The 26,589-nt window shown below is 39.8% G+C and overlaps 2 protein-coding genes across 2 annotated transcripts; one reads left to right on the forward strand and one right to left on the reverse strand.

Annotated features, from left to right (window-relative positions):
* LOC8085555 lies at positions 8,476-9,209 on the forward strand. The gene is made up of 4 exons (XM_021459438.1): positions 8,476-8,546; positions 8,639-8,723; positions 8,809-8,901; positions 9,012-9,209. Exons 1-4 carry the CDS (start codon positions 8,476-8,478, stop codon positions 9,207-9,209), a joined length of 447 nt encoding a protein of 148 aa, XP_021315113.1.
* LOC8073805 (protein NPG1) lies at positions 19,239-22,629 on the reverse strand. Its single transcript, XM_002453524.2, has 5 exons — positions 22,392-22,629; positions 21,654-21,915; positions 20,356-21,560; positions 20,057-20,204; positions 19,239-19,931 (listed from the first exon to the last, which is right to left on the reverse strand). Exons 1-5 carry the CDS (start codon positions 22,581-22,583, stop codon positions 19,612-19,614), a joined length of 2,127 nt encoding a protein of 708 aa, XP_002453569.1. The 5' UTR covers positions 22,584-22,629; the 3' UTR covers positions 19,239-19,611.

Here is a 26,589-nt window from a genome sequence, read left to right on the forward strand (position 1 = left end):
TCAGGAAGAAGCAATGAAGCGACAAGTCGTAGAAGCCTGGAAGAACATGAAAGCTAAGAAAGATGGTATTAATGAGGCACTTGGGATTCAAGAGCCGTGTAATTGCTGCAGATATTATGGTTTACCGTGCCTTCAGAAAAAGTCAAGCGAAGGAAAGGTAGAAGTACCCCAGGATCAACAAACTGAAGGTAACAAGAAAAGGAAGGCAATCTCCCTAGAGCCACTGTTAAGTGTCGAGCCAAATCTAAGATCTACATCACAGTTACCTGTAGCTCCAAACTCTCATCAGACACATTCATTTCTTGAAGAAATAGATACCCCATCAGCTACACTTGCTATGCTAGAGTTATGTCTAGATGGATGGACCATCACCTACACCGAACTTCATCCTCGAAAAAGTAATCAAGCTAAGAAGCGAATAAGTGAAGAGACTCCATTGAAGGAGAACCCTCAGAACCAACAAGTTAGTAGCACTCTGGTTACTCCTGATACATTAACTCAAGGAACTCAACATCAGGATAGCACCTACGTTAAAACTGTTAGCAATGCTTGTTACCAGTGTCACGAAGAGGGACATCACAAGAAGCATTGTCCAAAGAAGTACCTAGTTCGTGACTATGTTAATGGTAGATTGAACCATGTGGATCTATGTTCTGCTCACGAAGCACAAAATGTGGTGTTTGGATCAATTCTAGTCAATTCAACTCCTGCCACTGTTTTGTTTGACTCAAGTTCTTCACATTCTTTCATCTCAAATAAATGTGTTGCTAATCATAAGATGCTTCTGTTGGAAATGAAGAAACCCGTACTAGTCAAATCACCAAGAGGGAAGATAAAAGCAACACACATGTGCCCAAAAGTCAGTCTCGGTATAAAAGGTGTAAATTTTGAGGTGAATCTTGTAGTTTTGGAATCAATGGAGATTGATGTCGTTCTTGGAAGAGGATGGTTAACCGCTTGTCATGGAAAGATTGACTGTACCCAACACTCAGTATCTCTAACCACCCCTGTATGAAGGTATTCAACTTCACCCCAAGAATTGAAGGACTAATGGAATGATTGTATCGACAATGAGGCAGTTCGAAAGAAATGTGGACCTTATAGAGAGGCAATATTTACACAACATCAGATGTGGAGTAGATTGTATTAGGAGACTCAGATAGATTTGAACCAGTCAAGGAAGTATGTAACACTTATAAAGTCAGCGATGGCTTCTAGCTTATAAAGATTTTTTTTTTATACAAGTCACTTGTAATCTTCTTTGTAAAATGAGATATCTTGTTCATTGGACCTTATCATTCTTAATCTCCTGATATGAGCTATGAGTTGTTTGACAAGATGTATAGTCTATTTGTGGTAACCATGGAATCTCAGGCAAAGCACCTGGTGTTGTCCCAACATCGAGTGGTAGTGCTTACCCGTGAAGTGATCATAAACATTCCATTCAGAATGAGTTGACAACCTTTGTGCAGTTCTCTCTCGCAATATTTCCCCAACACTGCAAGTGGTATGAGAAATCTACTTAGGATCCATCTATGGAGACCATAGAGAAGCATCAAGTGTCCTAGGAAGAGTGGTGCTTGTTGACCTATCAAAGCAAGACATAGGAAACCAAAGTCCCAAGATAAGATGTATTTTTTTTTGTTCACTTTGGAATATTTGATGGATTATCACGTGACAAAATGTAGAACCTGAAAGTCACATGAAAACCATACCGATATATGGTCAATCTTAACAGACCCCTTGGGTTGCTTTTCTAGATAGTGTTCAAGAACCTTCTCCTAGATAACCTTATCGACTTTTGGCTTCAGTCTTGCACCTTTACTAAGATAACTGAAGTTATTTCACTCTATCTTCTCCCATCATTATGTTGTTTCTCTCCCTATCTCTCAGAATCCCAAGAAGTGCAGTGTGTTATTAGACGGGTAATCTCTGAAGGAAATCTCTAAAGATCGTTCCGATCTGGCAAGATGAAGTTCGTAAACAATAGTTTTTGAAGATGAGCAAACACTTGGTTTAAGTGGGGTAGCGGCAGTTACGATCATCACTCTTGAGGATCTCAAAACAGAAGACATGGAGAACTTTATATTGAACTTTATCATTCTTGCGATGAGCCCTTATCATTTTTGTCAACGTGCGATCTTGGATCTTATATCTCATAGGACTACAAATGATTAAGCGTGAAGACAAAAAAAATCTAAGTCTTTGTCAACGTTTGGTAATTCTTTATCCTTTCATCTACTATCTTATGCATATTTGGAATCAAGGAAATTGTGAGCACTATAATATCTATCTTTATCTCCTATGTATCATCTCTTGTTAATATTGGCTTTTTGCCCTTGCACTTTATCATAATACAGGATCCAAAGATCAATTTCTATCTCATATGTTTATCTTTATTTGTCATCAATCTTTACCATACTCTATACCCCTTTATATCTATATTTAATTTTTTGATCATGTCTTGATAGTCTCGAAACAACTTGATGATCTACTTAATCTTTCTCTCTAGTTTCTTCAAATCTCGGGACGAGATTTTGTTAAGTGGGGTAGATCTATAACACTCCAAATTTTTTTTAAATTTTGGATTGTTATTAGAAAACACTAAATTAAATAAGGATTTAAAGTTTTCTCTAAAATACCAAGATTCATTTAATTATTAAATTCAAAAAGAGAGAAAAATGTGGAATTTTTAAAAATTTTATAAAGTTAAGTGATGAGTGTTTTGTTTGCCGTTGTGTGCTTTGTGCCCTAGCTTTGTTTGGCTTGTGTGACAAAAATGAATTAGAAAATTTCCAGCGAGCCACGATTAAGTCCTTTCGGTTTTCGGAAAAATTAAACACTAAAAGTCCTTTTTGAAAACTAATTTATAATTGAGTTGAAAAACAATTTAAAAATGTGTTATTAAGAAAATATGTTTTGTTCTAAAAGTAGTAAGGAAAACAAGCTCTTAAATAATCTCAAATTAGGAATTAAAAAGGGTTTTGAAATTTGGTTTAGTAAAATAATTTAGAAATCATGTTTATAAAAAGAAAAGGGGAATTTCTTCCTCTCTGGGCCGTCCCATTCTTCCCCGGCCCAGCTCCCTTCCCCCCCTTCTCTCTCTTGCCGCGTGGGCCGCCAGCGCTTCTGGCCCAGCTCGCCCGCGCACCAGCCAGGCCGCGGCCCAGCCCCCACGGCCTGCCTCCCTCCTGCGCGCCTCCCTCTTGGGCCCGGCCCAGCAGTGCCACAGCCCAGCAGCAGCCGTGCAGCCCGCCTCGCCTGAGCCGCTGCCACGTGGGACCCTCCTGCCAGCCCGCACCGTGCCGCTGACGCCCTGACCCCACCTGTCAGCCGCGCTGGTAGTCCCCTACCTCCGGCCGGATCGGAGCCGGACGCAACCGCCGCCCCGGTTTCCGTGGGCGCGCAAAACGAGGATCGCCTCCACCTATTTAAGGGCACCCGGCCGCCACCCGCACGCCTCCCTAGGAGCCCTAGGGCACCGCCGCCACCCTAGAACCCTAGCAGCGCCGCCGCCTTTGCCGCACCGTGGAGCTCGAGCCGCCGCCGACGATCTCCGCTGCCGCAGCGTCTCCGGCAACGAGGACCGCCCCCCGAGCTTCGCGTTGAGGTGAGGAATCTGCCGGTTCCCTTCCCATTCGCTCTCTCTCTCTCAGTCGCATGCGCGCCCTCGCCGTAGTTGTGTCGCCGCCGTTGAGCCGCTCCGCGTCGCGCACCCGCCTCCACGGCTGCTTCCTGTCCTCGTAGAGGCGCGCATCGCGCTCGCCTTGCCGGGGCGAGCACGCCCGCTCCCTCGCCGTCGCTCCCCGTGCCTCGTAGCGCCGCTGCGGCGAGCTCACCGGAGCCGGCCATGGCGCGCCGCCGCGGCCTGGCCGAGCCCCGCCGTGCGCAACCCGCCGCCGCCCGCCTCGGTCCACCATGGACCCGGTGGACCGGCAGCGCCCGCCTCGGTCCACACCACCGCGGTGGGCCGACCAGCCGCGCCTCGCCACGTGGCCAGCAGGGCTGGCCACCCCGCACTGCCCTGGCCGTTTTGCAAAAAGCCCCCTGTGGTTTTCAGTAATCAACCCGCGATCCACTATAGTTCAAAAGTATTTCGAATTAGGTCCTGATTTTAGCCGTTTAGCCCCTGGATCCATTGGTTTTTATAGATTAAGTCCAAAAGGCTTTTAAAAATCAGTTTAAATTATTTAAAATATGAAAAATGGTTTGGTTTATTCACAGTCTTGCCACCGACATAGTTTTAGCCATAGAATCCACGTTTTAATTCCGATTGAGCCCGTTCTTGTCGCGTTAGTTTCTTATCGTCGTAAACTACGCTTTAGCAGTAATAGTTACCTCATTTGACTGTTTAGATTTTCTCCATAAATACAAAATGATTAATGTCTAACTAAATGCCCTTTTAATCTACAAAGAACAATTTAGGTTTACGCTTTGGTATTTTCTTTTTTAATCTAATATCAACTTTGTTAATGTTAACCTAAGTATTTATTAACTATGATTCTTTTAGTTAAACATAAATTATATAATTAATTTGTTGAATATTTATTTAATGACTTTTCGATTAAAAGCAACTTAGGTTTATAATTTTGATCTTTTGTAAATAAATAAATGCCCATGTTATTAATATCAACCTTAATGTTTCTTTATTAATTATAACTTGATTAGTTTAAACATGGTATATATAATCACTCGATTAGTTGCTTTCATATGTTGTATATTTCAAAACTATAAATGCTTGATTGGCTTTAGTGGCATATAATTAATTATAAGTAGAATATGACTAACATTTAACCTTAACCTTTATAATCTCTTATAGTTTAGTCAACTCAACTTTTAGACAAAGTCTATCACCTGTTGTCATAAAATACGACCAACATATAGTCGTTTTCTCAGTTTCACTTCGATCCTCGATAGTCGTGTCTATTTAACTGTAGCTCCGTTCTCAATCGTTCTTGCGTTGTCACGATCGTAGCAATAAGCTGTGTCGTTTAGTGCGCTCTTTCTAAGCTTTTCTTTTGATTGATGCTTGTTCTTAGTCGTGATTGTTTGTTTGTCTATTTGTGTTGCTTGTTTGCTACGAGTAGAAACGTGGTTCATCAAAGTGAAGATCAGGAGCTAAGGACCGACGACCGAAGCGGAAGTTGGAGATCAGAAGAAAGAAGCTAAAGAATTCTGAGCAGATATACACTAGGAATTAAGGCAAGTGCAGACACCGTTTGATCATTTTGAACCTACTCATTAATGTCATTTACTTTATATGCATGTGTCCAATGAATGCAAACCCTAAGGACATGACTAGCTTTACTTATTATTCCTTGCTCACCTGGGGTTATGTATTTGGGTAGACTAGGTTATACTAGGTTTGCTTAGCTGCTCTACTCATCTTATACACATGCCTAAACAAGTATTAGTCTCTACTCAACTTGATGCTTAAATTGTGCTGAATCTTTGGTCACTGCGGTGATGGCGATGTTGGATGCTTATGAGCATCGGGATGATGGTGGTGACAGGGGGAGCGGGTACCGTTGGTGGTCCGGTTTGCCGGGCGTACCCGTCTCTACTCTCCGTAAGGACTTAGTCAGGGAGCGGCCCCCTGGGACTTACAGTGCAGCTCCAAGCTATATGGCTCTGGCTTGACTAATTAGCAGGACCTCCACTAGTAGGGTGTTACTTTCCGGGTAGGCGTGAGGAAGTAACTTGGGTAATGAATATTAAGTTGTCGGTTGATCGGTACGCCATGGCTATGGGTATCGACTGCCGAGCGCCCCGGCAAAAACTTGCGAGTGGCATCCTATTAGTTGGACCCTGTGAAAGGTCTCGTAGTGAGACCCTGCCTGCTCACCTTGGAAGTGTTTTGGGGAGTCGCGACCCCGGGCAAATGGGAATCACGACTTGGAGTGAACGTGCACACCTCTGCAGAGTGTAAAACTGATATATCAGCCGTGCTCACGGTCACGAGCGGCCCAGACCCTCACTTGATGAGCAAATTGGATTCACTGGATACTTGGTGGCGAAACTTGGTTGAGGTTGCTACCTCGTGCTTTGGCGGAATGGCTATTCCGTGTTGGCAGGATGGCTATCCTATGTTCTTAATTGGGATTGCTATCTCTTGACCTTAAAGGGGTTGCTACCCCGAGTTACTATCCGAGGTTGCTACCTCGGTGATCTTAATAATAATAGTAATTATAATGATGACTAATAATATTGCTAATTAACCTTCATCTAAATAAGGGTTGGGATGCTCTACTCACAACTAGTAATAGGTTGTTTAATAATAAAGTTGTAATAAAAGTTTACCAACTAAAAAGCTCACCTGCAGTCAAACAGTGTCAACTTTTCCTTTGATTAAGCCTTGCATGTCATTATACTTTCCGCCTGTACTTGCTGAGTTCGACATGAACTCACCCTTGCTATTTCCCCCCACACCCCAGTGTGTAGTAAAGTGCTGCTCAGAAGGACATAGATGCTATGGAGTTTTTCTAGAAGCTTATCAGAAGTGCTTGGCGTACGGAGCCCCCAGTCAACCGTCCCTGAGAAGAATGGAGCCTCAGAAGTTCTAGCTTTTGTTTCCGCGTACTCTGATGTTTTGTAAGTGTTATTATAAATATGTTTTCCGCTATATATAACATTGATTCTGATATTTCTATTCTTTTTTGTTATATGTGTGGACTTCCTGGGCACACATATGACGACTCTGGTCTTATTTTAAAAGCCAGGGTGTGACAGTAGCCCTCCAAATGTTCAAAGCAGCCAAGGTTCCAATGCAGCCTCCGCCTCAGTCGATCACATACGGGTGCCAACTCGTTGCATCTTGTTGATTCCCATCAGTAGGGGACAGGAGATGGCTGAGGTGGCAACGGGTCTGGCACATCCTCCAATTCCAGGCGACATCTGGCACCATAAACCGGTCCCGGCCGACTATAGTAAGGTTGAGGTGCATACTGTGAATCCCGAGTACGCGAAGCATAAGATTGAACACCCAACTAGCGAGGGGATTCGTGAGCTTGGACTACTCATGAAACAGTTCATCCTCTGGTACAAAAAGGATATTGTGTTGAATGTTTCCTCGCCAACTCCAAGTGATGTACACCTGGAGAGAGTCCACGTTGAGGATGGAGAGGTGTATTCTCCGTCTCATGAGGACCACTTGATGCATGAGAGGGTATCGGCTTCTCCAACCGCTGGTGAGAAAGGGGTCGAGCCAGGGCATGATGAGACGCCACATGAGCCTCAAATAGGTGATCATTCTATAGCTCGTGCGGAGCCAGAGCATGAGACACCACATGTGCCTCAGAGTCCACAACCTTCTACAGCTCGTGCCGAGCCAAAGCGTGACGAGACACCACATGTGCCTCATAGCCCAAAATCTTCTACAGCTCGTGCCGAGTCAGAGCATGACGAGACACCACATGTGCCTCCTAAGCCACAACATTCTCCAGCTCGCCCCGAGCAAGGCCATGATGAGATGGCACAGACTTTTCAACAAGCACCGCCGACACATGAAGAACTACTCCCTCTAGTATGTGAAGCTCGTGAAAAGATCCCCATCATGATAAGGTCGACAGGGTCAAAATCTTTTGTGGATATGAACGTCTCGGGTATGTACAAGTGGTATGCTCATGACCAGTTCAAGCCTGAGAACCAAGGCCCGAACAAATTTGCCTACAGGATGCCCACTGACACCTCAGACTACACAACGATAACAAAGTATCCAGATGTTGAAACCATCAAGTGGTCAAAGGATTGCCCAAAAGAATATGTAAAAGGCAAACGTTTCCTACCAAACCGGGTCTTGTGTAAGATGCCATATGGAATGAGAAGGTTCCATGATTGGTACTACTTGCATGTTTCACGTACAGACCTGAATGTGTTGGAAGCAGTAATACATGCTCGCACATTTGGAGGCCCTGCTTCGGGTATTGCCTTTGACTTCAGCGACATCCAATCATGCTTTCACCTTAGTTCAATGTCGATGAATCTGATTCGTACTTGGTGCCTGTAAGTCCTCTTTCTCTTGATATGATCTGAAAGTAACCTAGTTGGATTTTGCTAAAACTAACTTACGTCATGATTTTTAGAATGCAAGCAAACTTTATGAAATCTACACGCTCAACGAAATCCGGGTATGTAGACCCTATGCCTATAGCACAAATAAATTTTAATTACCCATCAAGATGGGAATTGGATGCGCCACAGCTAGCTGCTGGAGGGACGTTGGCGGAGAAAGAAAAGATCCGTGCGGCCAAAATAAGAGAAGAATCTCTTAAGGTTGCGGCGTGGATTGCCGTATGTTTAAAGAATCTCCAACACTTCGAAACAATATGGATTCCATACCACTTCAAGTAAGTTCGATTAATTGTATACTTAACGATTGTTCGGTTTATCTTATTTTGATGCAAAGGTACTTATGTGTTTATTTAAAATTATTGTAGCAATCACTGGATAGTCATAGGTGTCGATGTCGGTATGAACATGGCATGGATTTGTGATTCTGCAGATTTTGACCCTCACACATATAAAGACTTCATGTCAATTCTCATTACGTAAGCAAATTTGTAATCCTAGTAACCTTATATGATTCACTTTAATATCGACTTCGGCATACTATAAGTCACATCGATTGTCATTCAAACAGGGCATTCAGGGCCTATGTCAAGAATCACAAAGGAAGGCATGATCCAGGTCTGGGGAGCCACTTGCGTTTCAAATCTCTATGTTCGGTAAGTGCGACTTAGTTTGACATAAAATTACTAATTTTTTCAGTACTTATACTTGACACATCTTCATTTGCAAACTGAAACAAAGTTTCCCAAGCAAAGGCCAGGGAGTCTGCATTGTGGATACTATGTATGTGCTTTCATCAGTAACACAAAAGGCTACAGGAGACACCCTGAATTGGTAAGTTTGAATCTCTTAGTGGGTTGTAGTATGAAAACATAGTATTTCTCACTTAGCTTTGCAATCTCTTCTTTACACTAGACCTAAACTTGTCTTTTACGATCTTGTAGTGGAAAGAAGAAAAAGGACTAAAAAGGGATGTCTACAGGGATGATGACCTCTTAGAGATTGTTGGTGACCTTTGCAACTTTATAATGGACCATGTTGTTTATTACAAAGGTGATTACCATAACCCACAGTCCGACTTAGGTAGCAATCCTCTTTACCTGCACCTCCGTCAGTGGGATAGGCTATGTCTAGGTCGTTGATTACATGTGAACTTGTTGGAATGGACTGTGATCGATTTGTATTAGTACTTGAAAAATTTCGGACTCTTTTGGATGGATTAGTAATGGACTTGAAAACATTTTGGACTTGAAATGTGGTGCTGTGTATATGTATGGATATTTATGTTGTGAATCTGTGATGTTGAGAATCTGATTATATATGTATATATGTATGTGGTGCTGTGCTGTGCTGTCAACTCGATTATTGCAGTTTTTATTTTTTTCTGAAAAATAACTGTAGGGACGGTTCTAGATTGAGCCGCCCTTGCAAATGTAGACAATAGAGGCGGCTGAGACACAAGCCGCCCTTACTAAGGCTCACTATAAGGGCGGCTGGAAGCACCAACCGCTCTTATAGTGGTCACTAGTAAGGGCGGTTGTTGTTGTAAGGGCGCCTGGTGTTGAACCGCTCTTACAGTGAATTCTACTGTAAGAGCGTTTGCATAAGGGCGGCTGGGCTAGCCGCCCTTACAGAGCTTATTTAGCCGTCCCTGCAGTAGCTGACTGTAGTAGTGTACTTTAAGATAATGAAGTTCCAATAAAAGTCGATCCATCGACAATCTTTGAACATAATATTCATATAAATATTTTGTAATGTGGATAATTTTTAGTTAACAGTTACTCTATATGGCTTCATGGATATATATGTCCTGCGCATATATTAGGCCGGCATATATATGCACGGAACCCAGTCGACGCCTGTCCATTCGTCCTCCGGTCCACACTCCGCATGGACCCTATGCCAACTACTCCTTGCCATCCTTCTTCAGCTAGGCTTTCAGATGTCACAAAATCTGAGTCATGAGCCCAGGACCACGTACGCCGCCGCAGCTATAGCCGACGATCGACGCTGTTCCCTCGACCCTTCACTGCCGGCCGGCCATGCCCATGCACTCCTAGCTCCTTCCAGGATGACGGTGACAGCGGCAAGACTGCAGCGCACGAGACAAGCACAACGCGTAACAAAAACGCGCGCACCGCGCGCGCGGCAGCTCCAATCCACAGCGCTTGATCATCTGGGAAATCGTTGTCGTCGCCGACGACGACGACGACGGCACGTGCGCGACGACGACGATGCTGTGTGTACGTGCAGGCACCAGCTGCATGCCATGATGCACCGGCACCAACAAGTTGTGCGTGGTAGTACTGGTCCAAAAGCGGCTGTCCGTCCGAGCGTCGACCGTGACCGGCAGCAAGAAGCGCGCGCCCCACCAATCACCAAGACACATGCATGCATGCGGCACTGTGCGTGGGAGCTAGCAATGCAATGCGCGCGGGCAATCTGCAAACCTCTCTCAATATCTCTGTCCAAGTTTCTTATTTAATTATTAGTTCCCTGTTTGAAAAGTTTTTTACTACCATAGTAATTTTGTTTGTATTTGCAATTATTATTACACTAACTAGACTTAAAAGATTTGTCTTACAAAATATATTATAATTAGTTATCTTTTATCTATATTTAATGTTTTATGCATGTACCGTAAGATTTGATGTGATGGAGAATTTTAAAAAGTTTTTTTTGATCGTCTTCGATGACTGTAGCTGGATGTAGCTTATTAACTTGGGCTGGCCGGGGATGATCAATCGATATATAGCTTATTAGGGCTTAGGCTCCGTGTTTCCATTCCATTATACGCGCGCATACATTTTCGTTCCCATGAGGCTACGTTCAGTTACCTTTGATTTGGCCCATGAGCAGTTCCAGCTTATGAAAACTATATAGATTAGTGAAGCAATTCCGGCTGGAATCATTCCAGGCACGCATGGACCACGAATAAATTGACCGCTTGATAGATGTTAGGCAAAGGCAACTTTCGGTGTCCCCTTGAAGAATAATATTGAAATGTTTCTGTCCATATGAGCACCTGATGATCCAAGAGGTCGTCGTTCCTGTGCAAAGAGAGACATCTCTCTCGTGTATGCATCCGCATATAGAAATATATAAGTAGCCAGTTAACCACTTGGATCGTCGTCCGACTCATATGGTACGTTGCAAATACATACTACTCACTCCATCCCAAATTGCAAGTCATTCCAAAAATTTTGGAGAGTCAAACTTTTCTAAGGTTGACCAAATTTATATTATAAAATAATAATTATTATGGTACTAACTAAGTATCATTAGATTCTTTATTAATTATATTTTCATAGTATACTCACTTTACGTTACAAATCTTAGTGTTTTTCTCTATAATTTTGGTCAAACATAAAAATGTTTTGACTCTCCAAGATTTTTGGAATGACTTATAATTTTGGATGGAGGGAGTAGTTCTATAAGCTGTGATGACATATATATATATATATATATATATATATATATATATATATATATATATATATATATATATATATATATATATATATATAGTACTCCATCTGTTTTCCTAATAAATGATAAATGTATGGTGTTTTAGTTTTTGCACCTACTACGGGAGAATATATTTGACACGCCAACTGCATATACAAGTGACTTAAGTAGTTAGCAGAAAAAAAACATGATATTGCACTACATTTTGTGTTTTATGTAATTTGGATAAATTATTGGAACAAATATTGTGTATATTAAGCACTTGGAAGTTTTCTTTTGCTATTTTAGCAAGGTAAAGTTTATTTTGCCTTTGAGGACATGCGTCCTCACTCTTCTATCCATTGGATTCGCTTTGAAAAGTGTGTAAACACACATCTTAATGCGAAACTACTTTGAGATGTGTGTTTGTATACTTCTCAAGACGAACTTAATAGGTCTAAGAGTGAGGAAAAAAACCGAGCTAGGAATCGACTCAGATATAATTTAATCTAGCTCAGGAAATATATATTAAGGATATCTACATATGAAATTGGATTAGAATCGTGCGTACGTGCGTACATAAGTACATACGTAGACGAACGAACTTCAGAAACAAAACTTTAATGCATGCCACCCCACTATATATATTCGGTTCTACTGTAGCATGAGGTCGATATATATATGTACGTGCAATGATGTCGTCCCCCTAGTGCGACACATTCTCTTAATTAATTAAATCTACATTTTGCGTAACCATCAAGACCCTATATATCCATCCTAGTTCTAGCCTATTTCGTCAGCTGTTGCCGTCGAAAAAGATTTTGCTCCGGATCTAGCTGAGCTAGCGCCCTGTCTGGTAATTGGGAGAGGCCACCAAATACATATATAGTTGAATCGGCAAGGATGCATGATGGCGACCAGCGAGCCACGCGCCGGCCGTACGTCGACCATTTGCATGCATGCAACCAGGAATACAGCACACATGTACTCCAGTATATACGCTAGCTTATTCCTAGCTAGAGCTAGCTAGCTCTCGTATAGTTAAGCTTCTTGGCCAATAATTTGATGCACTCCACGCAAGTTGCATGTGATGACATGCATGCATCATCTGAAATTAATTAACAAGCATGCATGCATGCATGCATGCCTCTATATATATACTGTACGTACGTTGGTTGTCTGCATGCAAGGTGATGACAGCATGCAGCAGCATGCAAGAGAGGGACAGGGGCCCGGTGAAAGGGAGAGGAGCTATCATCCATTTGCTAGCTCCGATCCGGCCAATAATTTCAATGGATGGATGCTGCTGCAGATCTTGCCGACTGATTTGATGCACTCTTTTTTCTTCTCGGACGATATAGATCGATGATCGATCCCTGGTGACGAGATGCTAGCTGAGGCTGCCACCAGGCACCAGCAGGAAGAAGGTGAAGCTTCACCTACTGTTACGTTGACTTATGTGGCGGCAAAAGGCGCAGTATAGAATGAAGACTTCGTGCAGGTGCCGTCGCCAAAAAGGCACAATCGAAATTTCCCGTGTCCTAGCTAGCTTTTCTGTGCGTAACTCCATGAGATGGCTGAAAATACCGTTCGCTGATTTATTTGGCTAAAAAAATATAACTTATAAAACAAGCGAACGGACTCGAAGTTATGTGATACGTACAGATCAAACTTTTTCAAATTTAATTAAACTTATAAAAAATACGTGTAATATTTGTAACTCTAAATAAATTTATTATAATATTTTATTTACGATCTATATCTAATAATACTAATTATATATTATAAATATTAATATTTTTTATTATATATATAGTTGGTTAAAGTTAATAAGAACTGACTTCTCACGAAGCGAGAACAGTACACAATATCTGCATATATGGAGTAGTTTTGAGCGATTAATCGGTCCCTGTCGTCGACAGGACCACCGTATATATATAGCACGCTTCCCCATCGACAAAAACGATAGTCGAAAGGTATATGTGGATTGTGAAATTTTGTCAAACATACATAGACCGATGACGTAGCAATCTCTAGTGTTGTCTACTAGCTAGCTCTAGCTAGTAGTAGGAGTAGCCTAAAGGGTAGACGAGAAGAAACCGAGGCACGCACCTAGGCGTTGCTAGCTACAGTACTAGCTTGGAGTGCTAGTGCACACATGACATGCATGTTCTAGAGTAGAGGCTGTGGTTGACACGAATGAAAGGTTAAGAGAATCGGTTCAGTCATATCGGCCAAAAGGAGCTTGTCGTACGTCGACGACCTAGAGTACCTATACCTTGCTGTGAAAAAAGAAAAGTTGGAACTAGCTAAAATTGGAGATGTCAAGTAAGAATTCTTCGAGAAAACATAACATAGTGTTGGCAAGAATATGGCATCCACACTGTAGATCACGTTCTGTTGCTATTTTTGTATGCAAAGTTTTGACTTTTCAGTACTAGAAAAAAATAAGCGAGCCTTCGTCGGGCTCACCGGCCCCAACCGTTCCTCAAAGCCCATCTAGCGTCGCAATGGCCCACGAAAAAAAGGCCCATATCTGATGACTGATGAGACGCAACGCCATGCATGTTGCCCTCTTCACATGTTGAGGGGAACGGACGGTCGGCACGGCGCCATAGCACATCACGTGATTCATGACCTCAATGTTGCATTGTTGCATGTGTAAAGTCGCTAAGCATGTGTGTGGCCTGCGGCCTAGATCATTACTTACATATAGGTCTATTCATGAGCTCAAATGCTCAATGCATCCCATTCCTATAAGCTTAATTTGCTGCATTATTATTGTTCCTTTGCTTCCTAAATAGATGCACCTCTTTCCATGGAAAAAAAGGTCGCACCAAGCTAGCTAGCTAGCTATTCCAATTATCCTAAAATATAAGCGACTTTGTAGAAACTAGAAAATAATAATAATATTTATAATATGGAATGAGTTTCATTAGATATACTATAAATGCATTTTCATAACTAACAATACTATAAATGCATTTTCATTATTATAATTCCAGCCTCAAGTCTTTAAAAAACAAATATTAAGGTAAATAGAAACTCAAACATACACCTGAACATTACTTAGCTCTGTTTGGATCCTTTGAATTGAATTTATTCTGATAATTATAATTTAGACATAGATTGTTAGCCATACAATATAGATACTTATATGTTATATTTCTACTGTACGAAAGTAAGTTGAAGAACGTGCTATAAGATGGAGAGTAAAAATATAGCATAGTGATACATAGAATTTCCATCTCTCACCCTATGAATTTGAGATAGGCTCATATGTGAATTTAGGAAAGTTTTGTGAAATGTCAAATCTCAAGCCAAATAGTCTAATCTATTTAAGTAGATTCTAATCTATATCTATATATCCTATAAAGACAAACCCCACTTAGCTAATTATTTTGCACCTCCTTGCGCCACATCATCATCCACTCCTTCTGCTGTCGCATGCAATTAAATGTCCACTCATAAATGGTTTTACTAATATCTACACATGACCATGCACTCATACTCCTAGCATTATTCTCTCACGTGACTTCCTCTCTTCCTCTTCGAAAAATGATTGCTAATGGTCAAGTTATATATAGATGACTCAATAGACTACTGAGAGGCCATATTTATATTTCTTTCATACCCGCAGCAACGAGCGAAAAATCCTCCTAGTTCCTTAAAAATGAAAGGATGCAAATGGTCCCTTAATGTTCTAGTATCCGGTTGATTTTAGTTTTTTTTTTAAACAAACAAAGCTTGGAGAGACTTTTTTTTTTGCAAGGTACACTATTGTCGTTGTCTGCAATAAAGTACTATACCTACTTCATTATGGGTTTTCCCGTTCTCCTTATCAAGAATACACCTATATATGTCTAGCCCTGCCCTGAATATATCTGCAAGTACAAGTACAACTTTTCCAACAATTGCACTTTCTCTCACCCAAACTTGAGAACGCAATATGTATGCCCAAACGGCCAAACCTCGAATAAATCAGTTTGTCTCTTGAAGACTATAAACAGAATGGAACTTAAAAAATCCTGTAAACAAATTTTGTAACATGAAAATTTAAAAAAGAACAATTACTGTGAGATGAAGTGTCATTCAAGAATCAAGAGCAAGTAAGTCTATAAAGAAAACAGAAAAACAGAGTTTGGCTTATTGCAGGGGCGAATCTACATCCTGGGCTGGGTGGGACTGGGTGGGCTGCAGTCCGGAGCGAGCTCATAAAAACACGGAAAAAGTACACTTTAAGTTTCTCAACTTTTACAAAAGTCTGATTTTCGTTCCTGAACTCTAAAACCGGATAAAATACATCCCTCAACTTTTAAAATCGTGCACATTACATCCCTGACCTGGTTTTGAATGCGGTTTTGTCTTTTTCTTTTTATTTATTTCGGCTGAATTTTTGAAAAAAACACAGTAAATCACATAAAAATCATAAAATAGAAAAGTAAATTTTCTTAGACTTCAAATGAGTAGATCTACACATTGAATATATAATATAGTCTGTTTTAGTACAAATTTTTTGATGCAGCATTAGATCTATGCTTTTATGTAATTAATTAGACTAATTATAGCTAAAGTTTCTATGGTCCAATTGTGATAAAATTTATATGGTGGGCTAATTATTCTATGCTTGAGTTGTAGTAAAAAATTTATACTCATTGGATCATGTATTACTTAGTTATAGATTTATTTAGGTTTATGCTTGTTAAATCTTAATAAATCTATAACTAAGTTACACATGATCTAATGAGTATGAAATTTTTACCACAGTTTAACACATATAATAATTAGCCCAACATAAAAAAAATCACCACAATTGGACTATACAAATTATAGCTATGAATTATTCTAATTAATTATAGAAAAACACAGATCTAAAGCTACAACAAAAACTTTGTACTAAAGCATACCATATTATATGTTCACTGTGTAGATCTACTTATCTGGAGTGCAACAAAATCAGATTTACTATTTTATGAATTTATGTGATTTACTATAATTTTACAAATATTCAGCCGAAATAAATAAAAATGAAAAAACAAAATTGCCTTCAAAACCGCTCATTACCATGTCAGGGACGTAATATGCATGGTTTGAAAAGTTGAGGGATGTATTTTACCCGGTTTTAAAGTTCAGGAATAAAAAGTAGATTTTCGCAAAAGTTGAGAGACTTAAAGTGGACTTCTTCCTAAAAACACTAAATACACCTCTTTAGTTATAGCCCAACAACAACACAGACATGCACCGTAAAGATAGCAGCCCTCTGCATCGATTGGTTCTCAAACTTGAAAGCCTGAGCTCTCCACTATTTTTGTTGTCTGCAGCACTTGACTCAATTGTCAATATCTTCATGCTTCATGAATACGTTTGTCTAGATCATTAATAATTAAGAAAAAACAAAGGATTATTTATTTTTTGCATTCATACTATATACATGTGTTGCACTTGTGTAGTGTTTATGCTTTGTTAATTGTTAGTATGACATTGATAAAGAATTTTGATATTTATCTCAGTGTTATATATAGTTTAGCCCCTCTCATGATCGATTTCTAGATCCGCTACTGGCTTATTGTATTGATCGGCACCCACCTGAAAAGCCTCTTTCAGCTAGTAGAATTCTTTCTAAATCTTGGTCATTTCACATTATGGGTTGAGACTGAGACATCCAATTTCATTCTTGCCTGGAAAGAGGGGATCGGGACTTCATAGATTCTCAAGGATGAGAGGGAGAACTGCGGTTGCGTTCCCTTGCTGAAAAAAGAGAGTGGCGCAGTTTCCTTGTTTGTAACTTTTTGTTTGATTTTGCATAGAGAAAGAGAGAGGAAATGTTAATAACAAAGATCATGTTTCTTCCGTAGGTACAAAGGAACTGCTAGCTAAAAAGGGCTTGCACAGTATAACTTTTCAAGGAAATCGGTGCTCACTTTTGTTTGGTATACAGTTTCACTTTTTTCAGTGTCAAATGAAATCAAAAGCAAATTGCATTGGTCTTTCTTTAGCAGAATAAAACCCTTTTGTTGAATTTCATAAAAAATACAAATGCCATCAACAATTTGGTTGGCATCGAAATGGTATACTAAAAAGAAATGGGCCTCCGCCGGGCTCACTGGTCTCCAAGACCCCAACTAGAAGCAGACTGCGGTCTTTTCTATGGGGAAAAAGTCAACGTTACCTCACTTAACTTTCACAAACGATCATTTTTCCTAACTCCAAAACCAGATAGAACACTTTCTTCAACTTTTAAAACCGTTCATCTTACCTCCCGGGCCATGTTATAAGCAGTTTTGAAGGCGTTTTTATTCTTTTCATTTTTTATTTATTTCAGTTGAATTTTTAAAAAAATTATAGTAAATTAAAGAAAAAAATATAAAATAAAAATTCTAATTTTGTTGGACTCTACATGAGTAGATTTACACAATGAATATTATAATATGGTATGCTTTAGTACAAAGTTTTTGCTTTGGCTTTCGATCTATGTTTTTTCTTTAATTAATTGGAATAATTCATAGCTGCAGTTTCTATGGTCCAATTGTGATGCAATTTTTATGGTGGGCTAATTATTTTATCATTGAGCTATAATAAAATTTTCATACTCATTGGATCATGTATAACTTAGTTATAGATTTATTTATATTTAACAAGCATAAACCTAAATAAAATCTATAACTAAGTTATACATGGTTCAATGAGTATGAAATTTTTACTACAGCTTAAGCATACAATATTTATTCTACCAAAAAAAGTTTACCCCAATTGGACCTAAAAACTGCATTTATGAATTATTTCAATTAATTACAGAAAAGCATAGATTTAAAGCTACAACAAAAACTTTGTACTAAAGTATATTGTATTATATATTCGTTGTGTAGATCTACTCATGTGGAGTCCATGAAAAATAGATTTTTTCTATTTTTATGATTATTCTGTGGTGTCCTATGATTTTTCAAAGATTTAGTTGAAATAAATAAAAAAGAAAAAGACAAAACCACCTTTCAAACTGTTTATAAGGTCAGATGAATGGTTTTCAAAGTTAAAGGAGGTATTTTATCTTATTTTCAAGTTTAAAGAGAAAAATAGATTTTCGTAAAAATTGAGGTAGATAGACCATTCACTCGTAGTCGTCTCAACAGTCAATGGCCCACGAACTGGCCAAGATCTGAGAGCCATGTGGACTAAGCCCATCTCTAATTAAGGGCCTCAAGTTGGTTAATTGGACATCTGCTGCTTTATTGGCTATACGTGGTTTGCTGGTCTTTTCTAGTAGCACATGGTTTGCTGGTCTTATAGTAGCACATTTGGGCTAGCTAATAATACAAATTGTCCAAGCTTCTATGCGACACCATTTTTATTAGTTTACTCAAGAAAACTTGTCTGCAAAATGTAAGCATTCGTAAAGTCGCTAAGCATGTGCGTGATTTGGGTCAATGCATTTCTCAAAAAAAAAAAGAGCTAACCAAACCATTTCTCAAAAAAAAAAAAAGAGCTAACCAAACCCGATGATGCAAAGGACAGATATTGCAGCTTTTCTCAGCTAGTGTGGTTAGTCGATATATAATTTAACAAAAATAAGCGTAGGTAAAAAAAGTACAGCAAAAATTTGTTGAAATCAGTAGCACTCTGAATATTCATACTGAGTACGTAGTTTCTGTTGTAACGAAATTAGTCTTACAGTTGATGCAGTCGTCATTAAAAAAAATGGGGAGCAACAATTATTTATACAACAAAAGTGAGCAATGAAATACAACTTTGCAATATTGTTCTTTAATTTAATGGTCAACAAGGGATTATTATTATTATATAAAATAGAATGGCAAGCAAATAGATAATGCAACCTAGCTACATCTGTATAAATTAGTCTTACAGCTGATGCAATCATCATAAAGAAAAGGGAGCAACAATTTACTTATACAACGAAAGTGAGAAATGAAATGCAGAATTTTGTTATGTTTTTAATGGTCAGCAAAGGGTTACTATTATATAAAATAGATAATGAAATATAATAATTCCCTTCTTCTAATAAGCAAAGGGAGAAAAGAGGGAAGGAATCCACATGGAGCTCGAGCTAGGGAGCTTCGTGCCGTGGCTACATGCATGCATCTCTCATGAGAGTGAACTGAAACTCTCCACTGGATCCGATTCCTCTAGCATCACCGCTGCTTGGAAGCAGTCGGCAGCGTCAGAGATTCTCCCATCAGACCTATGCACTTTTCCCAAGTAAAGCCAAGCCATCCGATTTGTAGGCTCGACTCTTAGGGCATCCGAGAGGAAGCACCTCGCTGCCGGCAGAAACCTGGGCCCTTGCTTGGAGAGCATTGCGCCGATGGCCACCTTCGACGGCACATGTTCAAGCTCAGTCGAGAACGCGTTGACGTAGGCGGCCAGTGCATCCTTTGTTTGGTCTCGCGCCTGATGCATGTAGCCTGCACGGATGAGTACATATAAATAACATGGATATGCTCAGTGAAAATTAATGTCCATGTTAAAGAGAGATGGTGCATGGTCACTAGCATAAGGGTATGTAATGTAGTAATGAATTTTGCCTCACCTTCTGCATGGAGTGTTGCAGCCGAGTACGACTTCAGTGCCTTAGCCTTCTTCAAACATATCTCAGCATCTCTCCAGTACGAGAGACTGGAGTACAAATTAGCAAGACCTTGCCAGATTTCAAACTCAGTGACACTACCATCCGTGTCCTGAATAATGAGTGAAGAGTGAATGGGAAAACTTCCAAGACAAATTTTAAGATATTGTATAATCAGATATTTTCTAGATACAATTAGATGTTCTTTTCTGATTACTAGTAAATCAGTTTGATACTTGTGTGCGTTGAACCAATATACATACCTCTATAGCGTTCTTGCAAGATGCAGAGGAATTCTTTTGGGCCTGAACGAGAGCCAGAAGAGCACGGTATGCTTCCACTGCTTCCATGGGCGATGACTGAGCAACCTTCAGCTTGGCCTTTACCCTAAGTAAAGATCCTTGATCCAACTTTGCAGTCTCATCTAAGGCAGCATCTGTTGCGACTTCTGCTTCTGTAAATCTCTGTTGTGCAGAAAGAACCAATGCTAGCAGCCTCCAGCCTTTCGAAATCGACCCACCAGTTGCTTCTATAAACTCCTTGGCACATCTCAGGGCAGCATTCATGTTCCTTTGCTCAGCATATTCAACTCCCATGTCAAATATTAGGTCTACGTTGTAGCGGTTAAGACTAATCGACTCTGTAAGTGACTTCAGAGTTTCTGTCTGCAATAGAGATCTTTGGTAGTCTGATGAAACAACCTTGGACTTATTACCTAGACAGCTTCCTAAGAAATGGAGGCCAACGCTCTTCAGATGAGAATCTGATGATCCAGCAAGTGCGATTACTCTTCTTGCATATTCAACACCCTCAGAAGAGAGATGGTGGTCCTTACTGCATATCTTAGCAGCTAATAATAAAGCATGTATGTCATTTGGATTCTCAAGCTTGTTTAAAGACTTTCTCAAAAAATTCAGTGCGATATCTTTCTGACCAGCTACATAGTAGCAAAGTGCTAGTGTGGCCCATCTCTCGGTGCGAGGATATATTCCAGGTAAAACCTCTTCAAGTTGTTTTGCAAGAAGCAGTGGTTCACCACAAAGAGACAAGGCATAGGTTAAATGTTCCATCACTGAAGGATCCCAATGGGTCTTCCCCTGGTACCAATTCCTAAGTACTACCATCAAAAGTAGAAGAGCTTCTTCGAAATTATTCTTTGGAACAAAAGAACCTTCAACTTGTTGAGCCATGCTGGGAGGGCTCCAATCTATATTGCTGTACAACAGAAAAGACGCATATCTCTTTTGAATCCTAGTCCGACTTTCATCATCAAGATTCCATGGACTAAGAAGAGCTCGTCGGTAAGAAGCTAATGCTTCCTGGTAGGAGCCAGCGTGTTTCCAGGCTTCAGGAAGCAGTTCTACGGATTTATTGATAGTTTCTTGTAACTTTTGTTCGATATCAGGCGTACCATTCTGGAAAATACTTTCAACGGAATCAAGTACACTTTTGCACTGGTTAGCAGCTTCTGCTCATTCCAGAAGTTTTTGCATTAGTCATCAGAGAGTTCATATAAGAAGCATAAGAAAGAAGTTGTCCAGTGATATGTAGTGATTTGTACCTGTCGATTTCCCTAGCTTTTGAAGGGACAATGATTTCAAGTAAATGGCTTCGAGAACAAGGCTAGCAGGATTATTTTGATTATTTTGTGTGACAGAACTTGGTAATTCTGATTTTGTCCGCCCTTTCTTCGATGGTGTCTTAGAAAGGGATGGTTGGAACTGCTGAATTGCAGCTTGAAGGTCAATTCCGTCAAATACACGAAGGGCAACTTCCACATTTCCTTTCTGAAATTCCAATCTTCCAAGGAGAGCTCTTGCCTCCTATTATCAATATACATTTGGATAAACTCAGCCTCAGGAACCAAAGAAACATCAAGTACAAAAGCTGGGATACACTGAAGAATCTTCATAGGTTAGAGAGCACGTACACCTAGTACTAAATCAAACATATAATACAAAATTGCATGAAAGCAATGATAATTTTTTTAATTATCTTTAGCATATTGTACATGTCAGTTATCACCTTGAGTAAGGATAGTAAGGAGAGTTTCTGAAGGCATTCATATCGTGTAATTGGTGTATGGATTTTGAGTAGGAAATTACATGACAATTGACAAGTCATGGTAAATGGTGATGATGCCTTCAAGTTTCACTAAAATCACATTTCGCGGGAAGTTCCAGCGCCGACAAATTTTGTTTGCGATTCTCATCATCCAAGAAACGCCTCAGTGATCAGGCCAACCAAACAGAACTAACCAAAATTAAAAAAGAAAAACAAGTGTCAGATTATTTCTGACCTCATAATTAAGGGAGAGTCCCTCTGGGTGAGACGACTCAGCGCCCGCCGCTGGGACGATGCTGCCACCGCTCGCCTTCACCGGCTCGTTCTCTGGCGCAGTCACCTCTGCCTCTGCCGATGGATCCGCCTCCGCCGGTGATGTAGCCTCTGCCGGAGGCACCTCGCCTCCATCATCCGGATCCGAAGCCATTTTGCTCCTGTCGAGTAGAGATGCCTCCTGTTTTGTCGTCAAATGGGGGGAGAGAGAGGAGGGATGGGCGGGGCATCATCCATGCATGGTTTGTTCTGCACATCCAGGCGTTTTCGCCGCATGCAGTTGTCTATGTTTAGGAGTTTGCTAAAAGTTTAATTATTTCCTATACTTGATTTGAAATTATTAAATACTAGGTGAATTTTCCACACGTTGCTGAGATTTTCTTAAAATTAAATCATTATACACATAGCATTAATATAGTTAGTATATTATGTATACATATATATAAATTTGACTTGCATGTATTCTATTGTATCAGATCTAGTAAAAAATTGCTAAGCTAATAGAAGAAAAAACTAATATTCGATTACATTATAGAGAAATAGGTGATGAAACAAATAGTGTATGTATATGACTTATATGTTAATAGATTAAAGATTTAAAGTATTTCACATGAGATAGATGACATGGCTATTTTTTGTAATTAATATGGGATGTGACATGGACTTAGTGGAGAATGATGTGGACACCTTGCATGAAGAGATAGAATATTTAGTGGGTCACTTGGTAAGGAATGATATGAACACCTTGTATGAAGAGAGAAATCATGTAGTGAGATTTAACTTTATAAGAGTAAATGATTCCTTTTGTACCTTGCATTTGCAATTTTCACCATTAATGTCGATAATATACTTGTGGATAATTTATAAGACTAATATGTTATACAAAGCCATGAAACTATGACATACAACATGCAAGCTCAGACCACGCCCAATACAATATATTCATGGTGGTCTTAGACGATAAAAAGTTTAGTTCCATATATAGATTAAAAGCTCTAGGATACCATAACTTTTTTTCCTTCATCGATCTTACTATCTTTTTCTTTTTCTATTTTACTCTCATATGTCTCTTTATATTAGCATTTTTAGCATGGAGCACTAGTGACCCGCAGAAGCTCCTCAGCAAGCCATTACTTTACCTCCACCATGGCATCCAAACCTAGCTGGTCGGTTGAGAGGCTATGAGCTATGTCATGTAATACCCGATTTTAAGGACAAAATCAGTTATGCATCATATGTGAGTTTTAGAAGACAAACCTCACATATAGCTACAAATAAGGGGTAATATCAAAAGACAACGCATAAATTATATAACGTACACAATAAATCAGAAACAACCTTAAGCAGCAAACCACGGAAGATAACTCCATACTTCGGGTATTAACTTCATTCTACAGGATCCAACTGACTGGTTGATCACAAGCCCAATACTTCTCCTGAGGTGTGGGGGAGATAGCAAGAGTGAGTCCAAGACGAACTCCGCAAGTATAACAACTAGATAGTATAGATCCCACGGTCTCATGATCAATGTGACATAAATAATATAGATCATTAAACAATAAACATGAGCATATTTACACGACAAGAATCATCACCCTTAATGTAAGAATCCCCAAGGCTGCTCGTGACCGTGAGCACGGCTAGTATACCAGTTTTTAACACTCTGAGAGGTTGTACATCTTTACCCATGAGTCATGATTTACCCTTTTGCCCGAGGTGATCACCCTCTTAACCCACTAACAAGAAAGGCCGACAGTCTTTCAAAGTTTCGTCTAACAGGTTAGGGCCGCTTGGTTTCGGTAGTCAGTCCGTGTGATTCTACCCCGCAGGAAATCCACGGTCTGCTATCCCTCATTTGCGCCACGGGGGTAACCTCTAAAAAGCTAGAAAAGTTACTCATACTTGACTAAAGCCAGAGCCATCATAGCCCTCATGGTTGCACTTTTATCCGGGTTATCACTTACGAATAAATCCTCAAGTTGCTAAAAAGTCATTATTATCATTTGTTGCTTTATATTAATCTAGTCACAAGATCATGGTCATAGAATTAAAACTCAAATGCTATACTTGCCTTGATCCAATTGCTCCTGCTGGTCCTGGATCTTACTTGCTTATAATGCTCTGATCTTGATCACCGAAGTAATGCCCACTATCTAACCTCGATCATCGATCATCAACACACAAACAATCGGAGACCGACATACACGAAGCAAACAAGATTACAATTAGAACAGTACACCAGCATTAAATAAATATAAATAAAAGTTTTCCAAAAATTATCTACACGCTGCTACGATCACGTCAACGAGAAATTCACGGAAAACGGAGTTACGACGCGAAATCTACGCATTAAACGACTGCAAAGGCTATCTACGGACTTGTAATTATCTAGGAAACCTAACAGTGGTGAACCTAGACAAAATGGTACCAACACGAAGCTTATGAAATTATAAAACTAATGCAATTTGAACGGATCGAATCAGATCTAAAACGGAGAAAATATGAATTTTCTAAGATTTTTTTTTAGAAAAGTAATTAATTAAATAAGGTCGCAAAATTAAAATGTTTCAAATTGATGAACCAAAATTTACTAACATGTAGATCTCGCGAAAACGAATCTAACGCAATTTGAACGGGTCAAAACGGAGTTAAAATGAATATTTTATGAGAAAAAAAGTCAGTGGTAAAAATGTAATTTTGTGAAAATGTATTTTGGAAACGAACCAGCGACGGATACGTTTTCCAACTTAGTTGGCCTAACTCTAGGAGGCGCTTTGGACTGCGGGTTCTAAACTCCAAAACCGCAGGGGTTCTTTAACAAATTTCACCCCGAAGGGGTAACTTCTAATGCGACCGTTGATTCGCGATCTGTAATACTCGATTTTAAGAACAAAATTAGATATGCACTATATATGAGTTTTAGAAGTCAAATCCCACATATAGCTACAAATAAGGGGTAATATCAAAAGATAATGTATAAATATATAACGTACTAAGTATAAAAGAGATAACCTTTAATAGCAAACAACGGATAGACAAATCCAAACTTCGGGTATTAACTTCTCTCTACAAGATCCAACTGACTGGTTGATCACAAGCCTAAACTTCTCCTGAGGTTTAGAAGAAATAGCAAGAGTGAGTCCATGTCGAACTCCACAAGTATAGCAACTAGATTGTATAGCTCCCACAATCTCACGATCAATGTGACATAAATAATGTAGAGCATTAAACAGTAAATAATGAACATATTAACACACAAGAATCATCATCCTTAATGTAGATGTCCCCAAGGCCGATCCTGACCGTGAGCTCGGCTAGTATACTAGTTTTTAACACTCTGTAGAGGTTGTACATCTTTACCCATGAGTCATGATTTACCCTTTCGCCCGAGGCCCGTCGACCTCTTAACCCACTATCAAAGAAGGTCGGCAGGGATCACTATGAAGCCTTTCAAAAGTTCGTCTAACATGTTAGGGCCGCAAGGTTTCCTTCGTGCGCAGATATAGATACCCCCTTCCGAATGGCACAATGACACGCAGCCTATACACATAAGGACAGGGGCTCGCACTATACCCAAAACGGTTCAGTCCCACTAGCGCCCTTTCGGGTAACCTCTAACATGCTAGAAAAGGTCTTCATACTGAGCTAAAGCCAGAGCCATTATAGCCCTCATGGTTGCACTATTATCCCGGGTGATCACGTACAGATAAATCCTCAAGTTGCTAAAAAGTCATTTTTATCGTTTGTTACGTAGACATTAATCAAGTCACAAGATCATGGTCACAGAAATAAAATCCAAATGCTATACTTGCCTTAATCCAATTACTCTTGCTAATCTTGCTAGTTGTCCAAGTCCTGATCTTGATCACTGAAGCATTCTTGTTACCACGAATTGCTCACCGTCTAATCCGATCATCGATCATCAACACACAAACAATCAGAGACAACATACACGAAGCAAACAAGGCTACGATTAGAACAGTACACCAAACATGTAAAAACGGTATGAAAAGTTTAAAACGATTCTACGCATCGCTACGATTTCACAAACGTAAAGATCACGAAAATCGGAATTAAATCGTAGAAGTTATGAATTTTCTAAGATTTCCTATAGAAAAATAATTAATTAAATAAGATCATGAAAATAAAAGGTTTCAAAC

Source organism: Sorghum bicolor, chromosome 4 (genome assembly GCF_000003195.3).
Source record: "Sorghum bicolor cultivar BTx623 chromosome 4, Sorghum_bicolor_NCBIv3, whole genome shotgun sequence".
NCBI lineage: Eukaryota > Viridiplantae > Streptophyta > Magnoliopsida > Poales > Poaceae > Sorghum > Sorghum bicolor.